Source organism: Diaphorina citri, unplaced genomic scaffold (assembly GCF_000475195.1).
Source record: "Diaphorina citri unplaced genomic scaffold, Diaci psyllid genome assembly version 1.1 scaffold487, whole genome shotgun sequence".
In the NCBI taxonomy this organism is placed as follows: Eukaryota; Metazoa; Arthropoda; class Insecta; order Hemiptera; family Psyllidae; genus Diaphorina; species Diaphorina citri.
This window is the reverse complement of record NW_007377922.1, coordinates 19,116-40,085: the sequence shown is the minus strand read 5'-3', so window position 1 is coordinate 40,085 and position 20,970 is coordinate 19,116. Positions and strand designations below refer to the sequence as shown.

General features: G+C 39.3%; 1 protein-coding gene and 1 long non-coding RNA gene across 3 annotated transcripts; both read right to left on the bottom strand.

Moving 5' to 3' along the window:
• Positions 1 to 385: 385 nt before the first annotated feature.
• Positions 386 to 20,881, bottom strand: LOC103509314. 2 transcript variants are annotated; one of them, XM_026823699.1, is made up of 6 exons: positions 20,302 to 20,881; positions 9,869 to 10,021; positions 8,962 to 9,145; positions 7,754 to 7,929; positions 1,182 to 1,259; positions 386 to 695 (listed from the first exon to the last, which is right to left on the bottom strand). In XM_026823699.1, exons 1-6 carry the CDS (start codon positions 20,848 to 20,850, stop codon positions 558 to 560), a joined length of 1,278 nt encoding a protein of 425 aa, XP_026679500.1. In that variant the 5' UTR covers positions 20,851 to 20,881; the 3' UTR covers positions 386 to 557. The 2 variants fall into 2 exon arrangements, with proteins under 2 accessions (XP_026679500.1, XP_026679499.1); XM_026823698.1 differs by lacking the exon at positions 1,182 to 1,259 and having other exon boundaries at positions 386 to 773.
• On the bottom strand, positions 13,379 to 14,422 carry LOC113467489. The gene is made up of 2 exons (XR_003391552.1): positions 14,214 to 14,422; positions 13,379 to 13,726 (listed from the first exon to the last, which is right to left on the bottom strand). It is a non-coding gene; the product is annotated as an uncharacterized LOC113467489 (long non-coding RNA).
• Positions 20,882 to 20,970: the final 89 nt, after the last annotated feature.

The window sequence follows — 20,970 nt, the reverse complement described above, 5'->3', positions numbered from 1 at the left end:
GAGAGAGAGAGAGATTAGATTCGTGTAAGCTTAACCCAATCTCTTGGGGCAGTTGCCCCAAGTTTGAAAGTGGGTTTTTTGATGACTTTGTAGAGGAGGAATAGTGGTTCGATTCCAGTACCACACGTGAGTTCACAGTTCACATTGAAAGACGCATGTCTTGTAAACCGCAAGTCCTTTCAAACCACAGTATTGGTTTCTCGCGGAAGTGAAGGAAGTCCTTTCAGACCACCGTATTAGTTTCCTGCGGTAGTGAAGGAAGTCCTTTCAGACTACGGTTTTGGTTTCCCGCGGTACTGAAGGAAGAAGTCCTTTCACACCACCGTATTGGTTTCCCGTGGTAGTGTCGGGCTAGATGGACTAATGATGGACAGTCCTTTCAGACCACCGTATTGGTTTCCGCGGTAGTGAAGGAAGTCCTTTCAGACCATCGTATTGATTTCCCGCAGTAGTGAAAGAAGTCCTTTCAGACCACGGTTTTGGTTTCCCGCGGTACTGAAGGAAGAAGTCCTTTCACACCACCGTTTTGTTTTCCCGTGGTAGTGAAGGAAGTCCTTTCAGACCACCGTATTGGTTTCCCGTGGTAGTGTCGGGCTAGATGGACTAATGATGGAAGCTCGCTTGTGATGCAGATAGATGTGGTTGATGAGCGGATCCTGCTGACCGCTAGTCGGTACGAGGGTTTCACAGGAAATGTGGTTGTCCTCGCTTTTCCTCCTCGAAACTTCCTGTTTCTTCTGAAGCTGCTTCAAGAACTTTTTCCGTCGCTTGGACTAAAAAGAAACAGAACAGGATGGACGTCATTAGAAATTTCTCATATCTTCATCGTTGATTATGTATATTTGGATTATTTGGCCAGCCACTCATTATCAGGTAGACTTGACAGGTATGGCTGAAAAGGTCTACCTGATGCCTGATTAGAACACACACTATCAGGTAGATCTGACAGGTACACCTGATCAGGTCTACCTGATACCTGATGAGCACACACACACACACTATCAGGGAGATGTGACAGGTGGACCTGATTAGGTGTAACTGTCAGGTCTACCTAACAGTGAGTGGCTGGCCTAAATCAATCGCCTAACATGCTCATGATTAATCTTTCCCTATCATATGTATATCCCTACTATTCTGCTAATTTGATCAAGTATAACAACCCACATAAGGCGACAGGAAATGTGGTTGTCCTCGCTTTTCCTCCTCGAAACTTCCTGTTTCTTCTGAAGCTGCTTCAAGAACTTTTTCCGTCGCTTGGACTGAAAAGAAACAGAACACGATGGACGTCATTAAAGATTTCTCATATCTTCATCGTTGATTATGTATCTTTGGCCAGCCACTCATTATCAGGAAGACTTGACAGGTACGGCTGAAAAGGTCCACCTGTCAGGTCTACCTGATGCCTGATGAGCACACACACACACTATCAGGGAGACGTGACAGGCGGGCCTGATTAGGTGTAACTGTCAGGTCTACCTAACAGTGAGTGGCTGGCCTAAATCAGTCGCCTAACATGCTCATGAACTCATGATTAATCTTTCCCCTTCATATGTATATCCCTACTATTCTGCTAATTTGATCAAGTATAACAACCCACATAAGGCGGTTTGGATCACATGGGCAGACTCCAAGACCACCCCAATATGACTCGAACATTGAAACATTCCTATCAATGGTTTTCCAATCGAAATCAGGAACACCTAGAATGTTATTATCTGTCCATGTGAACTGTAGTAAACACTGATGTGTATTCACGCTTGAGATTAGAATGATAGGTCTGCCTTTGCATGTGTACCTAACATGTTAGACCTCATTACACGTAGAAAATGTACTTATTAATAGGTGTGTGCGAAATGGGTTTTGGTTTGTTAAACATCAATATGAAAAGTTTGTAAAGGCGTTACTTGGCGATTGATTAATATTCGGATGAAGACAGGAGAGGAGAAACTCAGCCGTTCCGAGAACGAACCCTGTATGTTTAGCCCCAGACGGCAATCGCACCCGTGACCTAGCGCTTACAAGGCAGGCATGCTACCTTCCAAGCTGACTAGGCTGGCGAAACTCGAGTCCTTAAGGTGTGCCCACACATAGTTGACGGCCGTCGATGTGGATCGACGCCGATCGCCGGTCAACTATGTGTGCACACACTTATTTATTTATCATAAATGATGGTCCAGTATTTTTGATAAAGTTGCTCTAGAAGTCTAGATGGATCTTTTTTTTATGGTCGAGGTGTAAAAATCTTCCTGTCTTTTTAAGATAACCTTCTGGTGAATAAGTTGGATTTGTAACATCTTTGTACCCACTAAAAACCACCTCACATTTGTTAATCAGCCTGGATCTGGGTGAGCTTTGCTACAGTACTGATTCCCTCCTGTCTTTTTCTGGCTTAAAGGTACCACACGTAATATTTATATTATACACTAGCCGAAACCCGTCGCTTTGCTCCGCATTTCTGCTAGTAAATCCTTAAGGCATGGCCGTTCATATCACTCATCCATTTAGTGGTCTTGCTCGGCGTAGCTTAACAAAAACGAACCGGAAAATAGCCTACAACCTTCACGGGAGTGCAAGCAATAAGTTGACAAAGTTTCATAGTAATCGGATGAGCGGTTTGGCCAGGCATAAAGTTCGAACAATAAATCCTTTGAATTCTTGTCGGGCTAAATATTCAAAATTATTCAGATCACATCTTTCTATCGAACAGCCGGGACTTCCCTCCTTTGAAAGCCATGCAATCCTGAAAGCAGAACAGGGAAAAATAGGCATAGGATCAGTCTACAATAGTACACACGTACCTATTTCATAAATTACAGACAAAGCAAAGTAAAGAAATGCCTAATAATTTATTAAAGAACACTGATGGTAAGAAGTAGAAATATAGAAAATTTTCAAGGCGTTTTGAACAGATTTTCGTATCAATTTTGGCATTTACCAGTTTCTTTTTATATTAAATCAACTAAACAATAACTAATGCTGTACTTTTTTTTCGATTATCTACCTTATTTGATATATGCCGTTATGTCTTGTGTAGTTGACAAAATAATACTTTACTTTTACTTGAAGATAATAATTTTGACAGGGTGGCATTCATGAAATAGTTTTTCATCTCGGAATTCAATGGAAAACCTGTTGTACGTCTCCACGGGTAGAAAACCAATCGAGTGTTGGGTGTGTAAACTGATAGGTGCACACCTAATTAATTATGTAGCGTCTTGGCACGAGTAAGGACATAATAATATGACAACAATACAAGGTGTAAACATGATGAGATATCCTGTTTCAAATTATTGAAAGTACCTACAACTTCAGTTCAAGTTCAGAGAGAATATACGAGTATTTATTTATTGAACAGACAATACGTACAGTTGTTGTGATAGGACCAAAAATAGGTACCTAACACAAAGTGTGTTCTCTGAAAGAGGGAAGAATTGAGCTAAGGTTCCCCGAATTTTTATACGAAAAATTTAGTAAACTTCGGTATTGATATAAAAGAGAGAGAGAGAGAGAGAGAGAAAACCTTTGTTCTTGGAAAACAAAATTGATATATTGACATAACAGAGGAATGGAACCAAGAAGTTCCTGTCAGTCGGACAAGTGACACCCTGTTAATTGATTTTCCTTAAGTATCCGGCTAAGTATCAATAATCAATACCTACAATGTATACGTTTGTACACATATTAATGCAGAGGTGGTAAATTGAGTATTTGCCAAGATATTACGCAATACGCATGCGTTGGTCAAACGTATAGCCATCATTAGATAATTTGATATTTTAGACCAATGACAGAAACAATAAAATTCATCTAGGTAGGTACCTATAGTAAATCCTATATCACTATTCTCTTCTTTTGAAGAAAAGTAATTTTGGCACATCCACCACTACAAATAAAATATTCAAGGAAAATTTGTCACATCCACTAATTTTACAATCTTTCTCAGCTTCCTCATCCTCCCCTTATTTGGTATTGGATTTTGAAAAGATAAGATAATTGAATATCCACCACTACAAACAAATATTCACGGAAAATGTGTAATTTTGGCACATCCACTAAAAGCTCTCCTATCCCTCCCGAATCTTGTATATTTGAAAATTATTGGTAAGTCTGGCTTATCCACTAATTACAGCAGATGTTAGCCATCCCCACTATCTTTGTAGGTACCTATGTATTTATAAAATATAGAAGTAATTTTGGCACATCCACTAACAATATGTTCATAATACATACCTATATCATGGCTCATCCACTATAAAAATATTAATGTAGGTATGTATTAATATTAATGTCTCGACCTGAGGATAAGGCTTCAACCATTATGGCAATGAATATTTTTGGCTTTTACGATACCGTTAACACTTACTCGGATTCTGAACAGCGTTGGTACATCAAAATAGCCCTTGTATCTATCCGTGACTATGGCGAACGGGGGTGCTGACAAATTCCTCAATGTTTTCATGGGGATAAGCAGTACGAAAGCAAAGAGAACGGACAGCGCTGTCCACCTGGGGTCATCTGTGCCCAGTACAATATCCAGAATATCCCATACACCACGCCATGAGTTGACACAGGCAATAGAGAATAGTTTGGTGTAAAGACGAGATAGCGTGTAGAAGAGAAGACGATGTATGTCCGGGTTAAGAGTTTCCCTGATTTTCTTTTGAAACAAGTTGAACACGAACAGAATGCCAGAATATCCCATACACCACGCCATGAGTTGACACAGGCAATAGAGAATAGTTTGGTGTAAAGACGAGATAGCGTGTAGAAGAGAAGGCGATGTATGTCCGGGTTTAGAGTTTCCCTGATTTTCTTTTGAAACAAGTTGAACACGAACAGAATAGAGAGAGAGAGAGAGAGAGAGAGAGAGAGAGAGAGAGAGAGAGAGAGAGAGAGACAAAAATCATACAATTCTGACTTTTTTAAAGAGTTTTGATTGACGTGACGGAAGGACGGAACTCTAACAACAAAGGTCTTGTCGTCCAAGGAAGACGGGATAGGAGAAAGTCAGTCGTTCAGAGAGAGAGAGAGAGAGAGACAAAAATCATACAATTCTGACTTTTTTTTTTAAAGAGTTTTGATTGACGTGACGGAAGGACGGAACTCTAACAACAAAGGTCTTGTCGTCCCGAAATCGAAGAAAAAAGGAAGACGGGATAGGAGAAAGCCAGTCGTTCGGAGAGTGAACCTTATCTGTTTAGGTTCTAGGATGAAGTTCGCCCCGGATGAAAATCAAATTCTTCACCCAGCATTTGTAAGGAAGGGCTAACTAGGCTGGCTAGTGGACATTTTTGAGAGAAACATAAAAAAACTAGGCTGGCTAGTGGACATTTTTGAGAGAAACATAAAAAATCTGCTTTTCAGGGAGAATCTTGAAGATACTTAGATTCTTGAGAGGAATGGCACAACCACAGATGTGTGACTGAATCCCATCAGTGAGGCCAAATTCCTGAAACTACATATATTTATTAAGGAGCGCGGTAGCGCTCCGCCCCGCCAAGTCAAGAAAGTTTGACCGCGCTACTAGATATATAGGAGATGACGGAGTAGGTATAGAAACGGAGAAGCCTCAACAATAACATGTCACTCTTGTTAGCTAGGTATTTTTTGGTCTGAGAACGTTATGTATGTAGGTACCTACTTCCTACTTTTATAGTGCATCAGTTCGTAAGTAAGTTCTTATCTATCTGTTTAGGATATACAATGTAGGTGCCTATATTTTTTTTTTTAATTCAAGCACACGTTTCTTTAATCAAATTTAAATCTACCTATCTACATAATTATGAACAAGTACTGTAAAAATTCAAAGTCACTGATGTTTTTCTCACTCCTAAAACTCATCCATCTCTTCTATAATCAAGTTTTTCATCTCGGAATTCAATGGAAAACCTGTTGTACGTCTCCACGGGTAGAAAACCAATCGAGTGTTGGGTGTGTAAACTGATAGTGCTATGTATGTATGTGTGTATGTGCTATGTATGAAAAAAAATAGATGCACACCTAATTAATTATGTAGCTTCTTGGCACGAGTAAGGACATAATAATATGACAACAATACAAGGTGTAAACATGATGAGATATCTATTATTGAAAGTACCTACAACTTCAGTTCAAGTTCATAGAGAATATACGAGTATTTATTTATTGAACAGACAATACGTATAGGTAGTTGTTGTGATGATAGGACCAAAGATAGGCACCTAACACAAAGTGTGTTCTCTGAAGGTTCATCGAATTTTTATACGAAAAATTTAGTAAACTTCGGTATTGATATAAAAGAGAGAGAGAGAGAGAGAGAGAGAGAGAGATAGAGAGAGAAAGGACATAATAATATGACAACAATACAAGGTGTAAACATGATGAGATATCTATTATTGAAAGTACCTACAACTTCAGTTCAAGTTCAGAGAAAATATACGAGTATTTATTTATTGAACAGACAATACGTATAGTTGTTGTGATAGGACCAAAGATAAGCACCTAACACAAAGTGTGTTCTCTGAAAGAGGGAAGAACTTGAGCTAAGGTTCATCGAATTTTTATACGAAAAATTTAGTAAACTTCGGTATTGATATAAAAGAGAGAGAGAGAGAGAGAGATAGAGAGAGTGGAAACCTTTGTTCTTGGGAAACAAAATTGACTACCTATATTGACATAACAGAGGAATGGAACCAAGAAGTTCCTAACTGTCAGTCGGACAAGTGACACGCTGTTAATTGATTTTCCTTAAGTATCCGGCTGAGTATCAATAATCAATACCTACAATGTATGCGTTTGTACACAAGTACGTATTAATGCAGAGGTGGTAAATTGAGTATTTGCCAAACCTACAATGTATACGTTTGTACACAAGTACCTATTAATGCAGAGGTGGTAAATTGAGTATTTGCCAAGATATTACGCAATACGCATGTGTTGGTCAAACGTATAGCCATGATTAGATAATTTGATATTTTAGACCAATGACAGAAACAATAAAATTCATCACATAACAGAGGAATGGAACCAAGAAGTTCCTAACTGTCAGTCGGACAAGTGACACCCTGTTAATTGATTTTCCTTAAGTATCCGGCTGAGTATCAATAATCAATACCTACAATGTATACGTTTGTACACAAGTACCTATTAATGCAGAGGTGGTAAATTGAGTATTTGCCAAGATATTACGCAATACGCATGCGTTGGTCAAATGTATAACCATCATTAGATAATTTGATATTTTAGACCACAATAAAATTCATCTAGGTAGGTACCTATAGTAAATCCTATATCACTATTCTCTTCTTTTGAAGAAAAGTAATTTTGGCACATCCACCACTACAAATAAAATATTCAAGGAAAATTTGTCACATCCACTAATTTTACAATCTTTCTCAGCTTCCTCATCCTCCTCTTATTTGGTATTGGATTTTGAAAAGATAAAATAATTGAATATCCACCACTACAAACAAATATTCACGGAAAATGTGTAATTTTGGCACATCCACTAAAAGCTCTCCCATCCCTCCCGAATCTTGTATATTTGAAAATTATTGGTAAGTCTGGCTTATCCACTAATTACAGATGTTAGCCATCCCACTATCTTTGTAGGTACCTATGTATTTATAAATGGAAGTAACCACTAAAAACCACCTCACATTTGTTAATCAGCCTGGATCTGGGTGAGCTTTGCTACAGTACTGATTCCCTCCTGTCTTTTTCTCTCTATTCATGCTTCTCTTCTTGCTAACTGTAGATGAATTTTTGGACTTACTTGGAAGAACAGTCTTAAGTAATAGCAGGGAAAGTCGACGCACTTGCCCCCATCCTCCTCTGCATCGATATATACACCTCTGACTAGGATGGAGTTGGATGAGTTGATAAACACCAGGATGAGAAAACACACGATGTGCGACAGCCAGAAACCCACCACCTTGTGTTTGGGGTTTTCTGAGGGAAAGCAAATTCGTAGGCATTAGAAAAATAATAAAGAAAAGACTTGTGCTTTGGGTTTTCTGAGGGAAAGCAAATTCGTAAGCATTAGAAATTGAAGAAGAACGAAAAGGCTTGTGTTTTGGGTTCGAACAGAATAGCGAAACTAATCCCAACAGATGTGAGGGCACTTGACAGCGGGTTGTCTGGAAACACATAGGTGTCAAACAGACCCCAGGTGGCTCTCCAGTAAGCTATGACCAGGGGAGTAATGACCAGAGTTCCTATGAGGATGTCCAGGATAGATAGCAACAAGTAGTGTGCCTTGGACTGTCCCTGCAAGCCATCTGTAATGCCCGCTGTACTACCTCGCATGGTTCAGCTGGAAATGTCACTCGAGACGTCTTGAGAATTTAGAAATGGCCAGACAAACAGCTATTGTCATTTTGGATGAGCTCTTGTGAAAATAGCTTCATTAGAAATTGAAGAAGAACGAAAAGGCTTGTGTTTTGGGTTCTCTGAGGGAAAGCAAGATCGTAAGGATTAGAAAAAGTAGAAGAACGAAAAGAATTTTCATTCTTCTTCATAGATTCATAGCCCAATAGAGGGGTGCGGTTAGCCCAGTGGCAACGCGCTTGTTTGCCATGCAGAAAGTCCCGGGTTCGAATCCCACCATCGACAAAAAAAATGCATACGGGATGGGCATATTGCAAGGCAAACCTCAAGCCTCAATGTAGCAGTTGTCTCATTGCTATAAAATAAAAACGGCGGTGAACCCTCATCATATTTTTTCATCAACTGTCTTGAACTTAAATGCTCATCAAGCTTATCATAAATGACGTTCCCCACTATCTCTATACTTGGCGGGGCGGGGCACTATCGCACTCCTCAATATAAAAGGGAAATATGGGGTATGTCTGTCCGAATCGTTTATCGAAATCTACAGGGTGTTTTTAAAAAAAGTTGCCACCCTTGAAAACTCGAGAACCGTTTGGAATTCGCAAAAATCAGAAAACACGTATTTCTTTATTTTAAAGCAACGCTAGTTACCTGTTTCAAAGTAGCAGTCGAGTGTAGCCCAAATCCCCCGCCATACATTGACGGTACCGCACAGGGAGAATAGCAAATAGACGTCCACTATGAACACTCTCCAGAAGCCGGAGATTTTGCTGACAACTCGTTTGACTAGCGGCTGCAGCAAGAACGTTGAGAAGACCAGCGTGTAGCCCATTGTCTGCAATGGAAAAATCAAATCAATCTCAAATTCTTTGTGGTAAAGCAGAGAGCTTTTTCACAACTTTTGTGGGTATCACAGCATTACTAAGTGCCTCCTTTGCAATCAATTTCCATATTTTACTAATCTTTTAACACTGGTAATGCGTTCACTGGTCGCTACTCGAATAAAGTAGTTACTACTTGTCCTCACGAGGCTGAATGCACCTAGAACACCAAGCACAGAGCCGGAAAAACTTCGACCCCGCCGGGAATCGAACCCTGGGCCTCCGGCGTACAAGTCTCGTGTAATACCCACTCGGCCACGGAATCTACTAACAAGGTTTTATTGTTGTCCCACCAACTAAAAAACTAAAAATTAGGATGAAAAAAGAATCAAGGCAGAGAGCTTTTTCACAACTTTTGTGGGTATCACAGCATTACTAAGTGCCTCCTTTGCAATCAATTTCCATATTTTACTAATCTTTTTAAACTGGTAATGCGTTCACTAGTCGCTACTCAAATAAAGTAGCTACTACTTGTCCTCACGAGGCTGAATGCACCTAGAACACCAAGCACAGAGCCGGAAAAACTTCGACCCCGCCGGGAATCGAACCCTGGGCCTCCGGCGTACAAGTCTCGTGTGATACTCACTCGGCCACGGAAGCTACTAACAAAATTTTATTGTTGTCCCACCAACTAAAAAACTAAAAATTAAGATGAAAAAAGAATCAAGAAAACTCACCAATGAGGCTGCTGCGGACTTGACTGAATCAGCATTGTACAAGTAAATGTCTAGAAGTCCCCACAAACCCCTCCAGACGAACACCACCAGAGAACCTATGACGAATACACTGAAGAAGCTGTCCATCACATAGAGGAACATGTTCTGAGAGGCCTGCAATCACACAAACAGATTGAACATGAATGTGTGTCAAAACATAGTTGAGCGAAGAGGAAAAGCTATGTTATCGAGGCAGTGTGGACGGTTCAGTCGACATCGATGGACGGCCGTTCAGCTATGTGCGGACACCTTGAGAAACGAACTTTTTGTGTGTGTGTGAGAGAGAGAGAGAGATTAGATTCGTGTAAGCTTAACGCAATCTTTTGGGGCAGCTCCAAGTTTGAAAGTGGATTTTTTGTGTATCTTTTGTGTATGACTAGATACGAGAGAGAGAGAGAGTGACAAAAATCATACAATTCTGACTTTTGTAAAGAGTTTTGATTGACGTGACGGAAGGACGGAACTCTAACAACGAAGGTCTTGTCGTCCCGAAATCGAAGAAAAAAGGAAGACGGGATAACAGAAAGCCAGTCGTTCCGAGAGTGAACCTTATCTGTTTAGGTTCTAGGATAAAGTTCGGCCCGGGTGAAAATCAAATTCTTGACCCAGCGTTTGTAAGGAAGGGGCGCTACCCACCAAGCTTACTAGGCTGGCTAGTGGACATTTTTGAGAGAAACATAAGAAAATCTGCTTTTCAGGGGGAATCTTGAAGATGCTTAGATTCTTGAGAGGAATGGCACAACCACAGATGTGTGACTGAATCTCATCAGTGAGGCCAAATTCCTGAAACTATAATATTTACATATAGGAGATGACGGAGTAGGCATAAGAACGGAGAAGCCTCAACAATAACATGTCACTCTTGTTAGCTAGGTATCTTTTGGTCTGAGAACGTTATGTATGTAGGTACCTACTTCCTACTTGTATAGTGCATCAGTTCGTAAGTAAGTTCTTATCATCTTTTGGTCTGAGAACGTTATGTATGTAGGTACCTACTTCCTACTTGTATAGTGCATCAGTTCGTAAGTAAGTTCTTATCTATCTATTTAGGATATACAATGTAGGTGCCTAGCCACTTTGAATGCACCAATTCCCGATGAACCCCTGAACGTTAGACGTTGTTGATATCGGTAAGTGTGACCATCTGGGGTATTTATTTCTTCTTCTTCTTTTGGTGCCATATTCTACAGAACGTTGGCAATCATGATAGCTAATTCATTCTTGTCGTGGGCTGCCATCTGGGGTATTTATTTAGTAAAGATTATTTTTCAACTTTTTGTTCCACTACAAATTTTCACCAGTAAATGGTTTCTTCGAATTAAATTGATCCCAAGGGCAAGGAAAACCTAGACTCTTGAAAAAATGGAGTGTGCCCTAATTCATGTGATGTGTTTCAACCCCGATATTGCTGGCTTTTCCGGCCCCACTCAGGCAACTACCAATTACACAGTGCCGTTACACTCCTATCATAGAAAATTTCCTGGGCAATACCTATACCTAGTAAATGCTTTATTCAATAAAATTCATAATACACCAAAGAGGTTGAGATAGATATTGCAAAAACTGACTTGTCCGATGCACCACATGATATAACTATAGGAATTGTAACCTGTGTATGTATCTTCTTCGAACATTTCGCGAGAGAAAATTTGCTACCAAGTCAAACATAAGTACCTATTTCTGAAAATGTTCAGTTTCACGAAGATCACTTGTGAAGAAGATAATAGAAAGTAAATGGAGCCAATTGATTCAAACTGCATAATATTTTGTGTACCTTGTACCTATAACCTACCTAATCAGTTAATACAAAGTTTTGCAAATTCTGATCTTATGGCAATTACTTAGATACTTCTTACTATGAAGAATACCTTCTATTCGTGCTAAAATTCACATTTTTACCTTCAATAACTGCATGCAGGATACCAAGAAAACACTTTTGGAGCAGCGTTCCTAGATGGCCTTCAGAAATGAGAAAGCACTTAAATGCATTTTTTCTACCTACTTGACGATTTGCAGTCCGGCTGTTGATTAAAATTATAGCCTGTATTTCCATCCAGAGTGATCCAGACAAACATTATAATGAGTTGAGTTCCAATTTCAACTCAACTATGCAGAACACAAGTAAAGAAACGTCACACATCACTCTATTACGAATTCATAACTGACATCTTCTTGACAGGAGTCATAACTGATGGCTTTTTGACATGGCGAATTAATAACTGACACAAAATTGTCGTTTCATTGAGTAGGTTTATAATTGTTTTTGTTAAAAAATCAAATATCTACTGCATTATTTTGTTTAAACAAGATAATCGATAAGGACTAAAGACCTAAGTACTTCTTCAGATAATAAGTTTAGTGTATACCTACTAGCCACATGCAAACTATCGCGACCTACTGTAAATCAATTGAGAATTTGAGTGCTCAAGAAATTGACAAGAGTTTACCTTTTAATCTTATCTATGTTACCTACTTTGCACGGAAAGCAAATCAACCTAGATTATTTTTAGATCTAACTAATAATTTTACTATTGCACAAATGACTACAAACTAATCATTCTAATTATTGAAATTTTTCCGCATTAACTGCACCGATTTTGATGGAAATTGGCAAAAATACACTTAAAGAGAACGTTCTTTATTTTGAGCCCGTCAAACCTAGTCGTTAGGGCCCATTTTCTGTCATGATTTACTAAACTAATAGTGAATATAGTATGTACCTACCTAATTATTAGGCAGTTACTTAAGAGTCTTTTACATTATTACCTATCGAATTATTGATTTCCTTAGATTAAAAGATATTACAGACACTAAATGCCTTTTTGCCTACGTCCCAACCTAATTATTATATGTAAGTAAACGCAATTAATTTGCTGTTTTCAACGCATTCTTTTTACGCTAAACATTACCTTCTGTTACCTGTTGTTAAGTTATAAACTTGTTGCTAAGTTGTAAACATTCGATTAATCCATGTTCTTGATGACCAGGTACAGTCTTATCAATAGCTGAGAAGCTACTTGCAATTGATACCCTAATAGGTTCTCTTATTGTCGAGTTTTTACTCCTAAATAACTCCAATCTCAGATGACATAGGTAGATACCTACTTACCTACCCTAACTCTTTTGGGGCTACCAAAAGGTAAAGTAACTCTTCTGGTAATTAGAACAGCAAATAAATGCAGATTTTACTTGTACATCTAGAAGAATGACTCTTTAGAAATGAGAAATTATATATTCAAAGACTCCTTTTTGAGCAGTTAAATTAAAAGTATCAGTGAAATCTCCGATTAATCACTAATAAAACCAGCATAGGAGTAACTATATCTGTAAGTAAATCTAAATAGATGAACACATAAATGTGTACTGACACGAGTACAAACGTAACGACACAAACCAGAAGGGGAAAACGGCGGAAAACGCATTTTCCTCCCCACCCCTATTACTCCAGTAGCTTTCTTGACTTGGCGGGGCGGGGAAAAAAAATCTTAAAACAAGTGTCAACCGCTTCTAAAAACAAATTCAACAGATATTTTGTGTCATCTATTACAACGTATGCTTCATCAACTTGGAAAATATCGGGGCATATACGGTTGGAGGGTTCCGCCTAGAGTCGTGTAGGTACTTTTCCTTTCGTAATTGGATGACCTCAACTATTTGGGAACTACCTTTTACGTGGGTGATAAATCCATCCTGTACCTCGGATCTAGAGGGCTTCCAATATTTACATATCTGCTTTCTTTGCCTTTGAAGGCGGAATGGCGATCAGTTGGGGAAGGAGGTAGATTGCAGCTACAGACTTTGGATCACTTCTGATTGAAACTGAAAGCAACAAAGTAGGTACAAGATAGAAAAAAATCTGGCGTCACCAATCGAAATGAATTTCCCATTTTTGGTGCTTCCCCTATTGGCGAAAGAACATGGAAAAATGAAAATTTTAAAAGGCCATAGCTCCGGCCCTGATTGAGCTCAAACTTGTACCAAAGTTCTACGTTTTGTAATACCTTTGTTTTGATGTATCAGAAGTAGAGGATTCTCATTTAAGATTTTAAAGTTGACCCCCCTGGGGCCGCCCCTGATAGTGCCGAAAAATTGAGATCCCCTTAAAATAGGTTCCCCTTGAAAATAAAGAAATACCTACGTGTTTTAGGATTTTTCCAAATTCTAAACGGTTCTCGAGTTTTCAGGGGTGGCAACTTTTTTTTAAACACTCTGTATGAGGGTATTAACTTAATAAGTATGCTTTTAACTTAAAAAGTAAAAAAAAAAAAAAATCAAATTGAAAGCTAGGTTGATGGTTAACACTTACCACATTCGATTCAGGTTCTGCTCCAAGTATAGTATAGGTACACGCCATGTCCAATTGTGGTATCACTTGCTGTTCCAATTGTAGCTTGGGTCTTGTATTCTTTGAATTTGTTTAAGAAGGGTCTCCTTGACCCGACCTTCGGGAAAATCTCGGTAAAATCTAATTCTTCTAGAACATTGAAGCTCTGTACTGTTAAGACCTCCTGTTCTGAAAGACTTTGAGTTTATTTTGTGAGCTATAAGAGCCAATAATAATAAAAATCCAAGCTATAAGAGCTGTTAAAGTACTGTGTCGTTATACAAGCAGACTGACCCCCGTATGTATGAAATCTTAAGATAAACTTAAGTTTAACTTGAAATGAAAATCTTGCCAAATTTCATGAAATCTAGCCAGTTATCTCAAGAAATGACATGAAATTGGCAACATTGTTCGTCTTAAGTTAAACTTAAGTTTATCTTTAGATTTCATACATACGGGGGTGAGACTGTCTGAATTCTATGGCACCCAAAATTTGTGAAATCCACTTGTAATGTTGCTTGCAGCAATGTTTTACTCATTCAGGTTGACTGTAGCACAGCTTAAAACCCCTTTCTGATTTATTTTTTTTTTTTTTTTTTTTTTTTTTTTTTGTAAGGTTAAATACTAGTTGGCGAGTTGGTTATCGCCGAATTGATTTTCGTTTTATCTAAAAAGGACCTACCTACATAAGTAGGTAATAGTTACTAGTTGGCGAGTTGTTTATCGCCGAATCGATTGTCGTTTTATCTAAAAAGGACCTACCTACATAAGTATATGCAGGTGTAAGCGCTTCTTGGATGGAAGTCTTCACGTATTTAATGTTCACCCGATTTGAGAGGGGTGTTTTGGTAAATGATGGGGTGGTTATTACAGGGACATAGCAGGAATGAGAGAGGGAGACAGAGAGTGTAGATTCGGAGAAATTTGAACATGGAAAGAGAGAGAGAGAGAGAGAGAGAGAGAGGGGGGGGAGAAAGTAGATTGTGAGAAATTTGGAGAGAGAGAGAGAGAGATAGAGAGATAAACGTTGTGTAGTGAAATATTGTGTTGTGTTCGAAAAGGGAGGAGGAAGAAGAGGAGAGTAAGAGAGAACGACAAGAATTTCGGAGAAACGAGAAGGAGAGAGAGAAAGGAAGGGAGAGAGGAAAGAGATTAACTGAGAGAGAGAGATTGTAGAGGCAGAGAGAGAGAGATTGTAGAGAGAGAGAGAAGGTAGGGAGGGAGAGAGAGAGAGAGAGGAATTGTAGGGAGGGAGGGAGAGCGTTAGCAAATGACGTCATACAACACCATTTTCACCCCTCACCGCATTTTTTGACCTGCATTTTTTCCCCCAAACTTTGGTATTATATTTTCGTGTATTACCTTTCCTTCCCATTTTATTTCTCTCACCCTCCTTCTCTTCTTCCAATCTCTCTCTCTCCTTTTAGTCTTCCTCTTTCTCTTCTTCCTCTTTCTCTTTTCGTAGAAATGAAGCACCTCTTTTTATGTGTGGTAGTAATGGGTACCTACTCCCCCAATAAAGTGCTAGGTCAACACGACACCTGTTGAAAAAAGTAAATTCTAGTTAAAAATTATTAGATATGTAGGTACTTGTAACAAACAGGAAGACAGAAAAAAAGACGGAAGACTTACAAAATTACAAATGGAAGGCTAAAGGCTCGAATCTCAACTGTGACCCAGAAATCCGTGGAAAAAGTCGTGATAATTTCAGCTCTTCATCTTGAATTCTAGTTAAAAGTGAATGAGAGAAATTTAGATATTCATATGTTGAAAGTTATTTCCCATTTATGTAATATTATGTACCTTAATAAAGTGATTACGCAATTATAATAATAATAATAAGAAGAAGAAGAAGAAAAAGAAGAAGAAGAAGAAGAAGAATAAAAGGAATAATGCGAAAAAGAAACTATGTAGTTTGAGGTAAAGAAGACACGAGAAACGAAATTCGGGTGATAAATGAAACGAGAATTTGAGGAATAGAGGAAAACTTCCAAGAGAGAAGAAAAAGAAAAGAAAGAAGAAGACCAGAGGTTTGGATAAGTCCTTCTATGGGGACAGAGTGACAGACAGACGACATCGAAGCGAATACAATAGCCCGTCCACTATACCTTTTGTTATTACTATCGTAATGATAAAGGAAGGACGGACTAAAAACTAAAAATTTCACAAATACCTAAGCAATATACAATTCATAGATAACTATATGTAAAAAGAAGTAGGTACATACTAACGAGAAGAAAAAAGCGAGAGAGAGAGAAAGAGAGAGAGAGAGGAAGAGAGAGAAGAGAGGGAGAGAGAGAGAGAGAGAGATCCAGGTCAATTTTTCATTTGAAAATATCTCTGCTATTTTGGCATTTTTTTCTTTTCTTGAGAAAAGTTTTTTTCTTTGTTCTCTTCTCTCTGTGAGAAACCTCCTCTCTCTCTCTCTGAGAAAAAACAAATTAAAACATGATTTGATGTAACAATACAATAGCCCGTCCACTATACCTTTTGTTATTACTATCGTAATGATAAAGGAAGGACGGACTAAAAACTAAAAATTTCACAAATAAGCAATATACAATTCATAGATAACTATAGGTAAGAAGAAGTAGGTACATACTAACGAGAAGAAAAAAGCGAGAGAAAGAGAAAGAGAGAGAATTGAATTGAATTGTTCATATTTATTTTTCTTAAAAAACTATACATGGTTTCATCCCCTAAGCTATTTCTCTAACTTTTTGGGGGATGGCTCTCTCCTATTAATTTGTATAATAGCTGTTTTACCTGGTATAGTGGTCGGAGGAGGTCGGAGAGAGAGGAAGAGAGAGAGAGAAGAGAGGGAGAGAGAGAGGAAGAGAGGGAGAGAGAGAGAGAAGAGAGGGAGAGAGAGAGAGGAAGAGAGGGAGAGAGAGAGAGAGGAAGAGAGAGGGAGAGAGAGAGGAAGAGAGGGAGAGAGAGAGAGGAAGAGAGAGAGAGAGATCCAGGTCAATTTTTCATTTGAAAATATCTCTGCTATTTTGGCATTTCTTTTCTTGAGAAAAGTTTTTTCTTCGTTCTCTTCTCTCTCTCTCTCTTCCTCTTTCTCTCTCTCTCCATCCTCTTTGTTCCCCCGCCCGGGGCGGATTTTATCCTAATGGGATAATGTTCGTTCTCGGAACGGCTGGCTTTCTCCTATCCTGTCTTCCTTCTCTCTTCGCTTTTGGAACGAAATACCTTAGCAGTTACAGCTCCCTCTGTCAAATCTATTGAAAAAGATTCCTACTCGGATGTTTCTTATAGCACACCCTGTACTATTCACTACGGTATTTGGTGTACACCCAATATAATTTACTACTTTGCCAGCAGCTCATTTATCTGATGAGTTCGCATTGTTACTCGAAACTTCTTTTCTGAAAGCTGCGAGTGTTTTGTGAGTGTTTGCTTCGATTTGTCATTCCCATTGGGTAGGTACGAGTATGTGTACGAGCTACGGTATTTGGTGTACACCCAATATAATTTACTACTTTGCCAGCAGCTCATTTATCTGATGAGTTCGCATTGTTACTCGAAACTTCCTTTTCTGAAAGCTGAGAGTGTTTTGTGAGTGTTTGCTTCGATTTGTCATTTCCATTGGGTAGGTATGTGTTGTATAACCTCCATTGGGTAGGTAGGTATACCTACTTGTATTGTATTACCAACTTCAGTAGGTAGGTATTTGGGAAGTGGTTAGCCCGGTGGACAATCTATTGGTATTGGTAGGTACTTATAAGTATAGGGACATCGACTTTAATAAACGCCCTCCACCTAGAGCTGTGAATAACTTGCTAGAAGGCAGTGTAACTTCTATCCAAATAACCAAAAAGGAATCTTCAAACCTAGGTATGATCAAAATGTAGGAGAAACCTCCCCTCAACCCCCTACATTTCCCCTGACCCCCTACTTTCATTAATGGTAGTAGGGGGTCAAGGGGAGGTTTCTTTAGACCTAGATTTTTGTCAGAGCTCATTCTCTCTTCTGATTTCAGATTGGAAGGTTCTCTCTTCCTGATCCCCCTCTACTATCGGTGTCTCCAAAGATTCCAACATGGTTTTTTGAAACCCAAGAGTGGTTTTTTGGCTTTATGGTTCTCTGGACAAAATTTGCACCACCACTTTCGTGTTCCTAGTAAAAAGACCTTTAATTTGATATATAGGTCGACCAGGTGTGGATAAGTCCTTCTAATGGGGACAGACAGACACCGAAGCGAATACAATAGCGCGTCCCTTATACCTTTTTTTTTATTACTATCGTAATAATAAAGGAAGGACGGGCTAAAAAGCACCGTTCGCACTTCAAAAGCTCAATTTAGACGCACAGACGGACGCTATACTACATACTCGCGAGCTAAGTAGTGAATTTTGCCTCAGTGTGCCAGCCTAGTTAGCTTGGTTGGTAGCGCGTTTGCCTTGTAAGCGCTAGGGCGCGTTGACAGACACCGAAGCGAATACAATAGCCCGTCCCTTATACCTTTTTTTTATTACTATCGTAATAATAAAGGAAGGACGGGCTAAAAAGCACCGTTCGCACTTCAAAAGCTCGATTTAGACGCACAGACGGACGCTATACTACTCGTACATACTCGCGAGCTAAGTAGTGGGACAGACACCGAAGCGAATACAATAGCCCGTCCCTTATACCTTTTTTTATTACTATCGTAATAATAAAGGAAGGACGGGCTAAAAAGCACCGTTCACACTTCAAAAGCTCGATTTAGACGCACAGACGGACGCTATACTACATACTCGCGAGCTAAGTAGTGAATTTTGCCTCGGTGTGCCAGCCTACTTAGCTTGGTTGGTAGCGCGTTTGCCTTGTAAGCGCTAGGGCGCGTGTTCGATTCCCGCCGGGGGCGGATTTTATCCTGAACGGATAATGTTCGTTCTCGGAAAGGCTGGCTTTCTCCTGTCTTCCTTCTCTATCCTGTCTTCCTTCTCTCTTCGCTTTCGGGACGATAAGACCTGTGCAGTTACAGTTCACTCTATATTCTTTTTCTTCTTAGTCTTCTCCTATTTGAATAGATTCCTTCTCTATCCTGTCTTCCTTCTCTCTTCGCTTTCGGGACGATAAGACCTGTGCAGTTACAGTTCACTCTATATTCTTTTTCTTCCTAGTCTTCTCCTATTTGAATAGGGTCGGCGTTTCTTGTCAGACTCTTCCAGGCAGCCCTTTTGTGTACTTCGTGTCCTGATAAACCTCATGTCTTGATAAATTCCCTCTATCAAACCTCTTAAAAGCCTCTGTGTGGCTTGCGGAAAATAAATTTGATACAGGAAACGAGTTTGATTCTCATAGCATGCCTCACGACTCACGAGCATGACTGCATGACTCTAAAAATTCTGAGGTTTGCCTTCAACACGCTGAGTCTTATCAGAGTTGACCTCCAAACGAAGTAGCATATACATGAGCCTTTGCCTAAGAACCTTCTTTATACCTGACTGCCCGTCACTCAGCGTTTGATTTGATCGAGGTCAGATGAAATTTTTCGACATGGAAAGGTTTTCTCAGAAAATCACGGAACTGTTTCCTGATTTCACTTTTGAGTAAATTTTGATGAGTAGGTTGAGGAATTCTTTGAAGGTGAAACATTGAAAAATTGTTCAAAGTCTACCTTTGGAGTTCTTTTTAGCAAACTATCCAGGGACCCTGGTGGAAAAATTGAACAGATTGTTACGTAGCTCAATCAGGTATTGTCTGATTTCACTTTTGAGTAAATTTTGATGAGTAGGTTGAGGAATTCTTTGAAGGTGAAACATTGAAAAATTGTTCAAAGTCTACCTTTGAAGTTCTTTTTAGCAAACTATCTAGGGACCCTGGTGGAAAAATTGAACAGATTGTTACGTAGCTCAATCAGGTATTGTCTTTCAAAATTAGCTACGTATCCCTATTTGGTTCCCTATCCCTAAGGTGCAGTTTTGTTTGAATATTCAAGGCCTAGCCAGGTCCGTATATAAGAAGGATTTTATCGAGGGCCCGAGATTCTAAACAGCGATGTACTATTTCTTGTGTTCTAATGTTCGCCACTTCCAGGTTCACCTGATTTATGTTAATGAAATGAATGTCTAGAACTTACCGGATAACTCCATAAAGTTCCAAAGTTAAACACATCCTCCACATTGTAATCCATCTCAATATAATAAGGAGGTGCCAGGACATTCTTGAACAATCTAAACGAGTAGAGGACGATCAGACTAGGCACCGTGTACATGATCAATGTCATGTGGTCACGTCCCAGGCATGTGTCAAGCAAGTTCCATATACACCGCCACTGTACAATGCAGCAGATGAGGAACAAATAGATATACACACGGGAGAACACATTGTACAAGAACTTGGACTTCTTCAGTAGATTCTTGCTGAAATCCAGGAGTTCACTACGGAACAAGGAAAACATGAAGTGGAAGAACGAAGCCCCCAAGAAGTAAATCCATTCAGGAAAATATTCGTGTTTGTGTTCAAGATATTCCCAGAGACCTCGCCAGGATGCTACTGTGCATGGTGCTACAACCAGGAATGAAATGAGCACATCTATCACTGTCAACAGGAAATACTCATAGTCTTTCAGTTTATCAGTGAGCGGCTCAGTATTCATGTTGGACGATGAGAGGTGTTGGAAATTCATTGGATCTGCTGATGACGAAACTTGAAAACGGTGTTTTATTTATCACAACACTTTTCAACTGACGTCCACTTCCTAGTCACTAATGATGAGTGTTTTCTTCATTTGAGTGTGACACATTTT

Excerpts from the sequence above, each read along its gene's own strand:
- LOC103509314 (XM_026823699.1), bottom strand. The coding sequence starts at position 20,850 with ATGAATTTCCAACACCTCTCATCGTCCAACATGAATACTGAGCCGCTC. Across the intron at positions 10,022-20,301 it reads GAACTTTATGGAGTTATCCG|GCCTCTCAGAACATGTTCCT; the intron begins GTAAGTTCTAGA and ends GTGTGATTGCAG. Across the intron at positions 9,146-9,868 it reads AGTCCGCAGCAGCCTCATTG|ACAATGGGCTACACGCTGGT; the intron begins GTGAGTTTTCTT and ends TTTCCATTGCAG.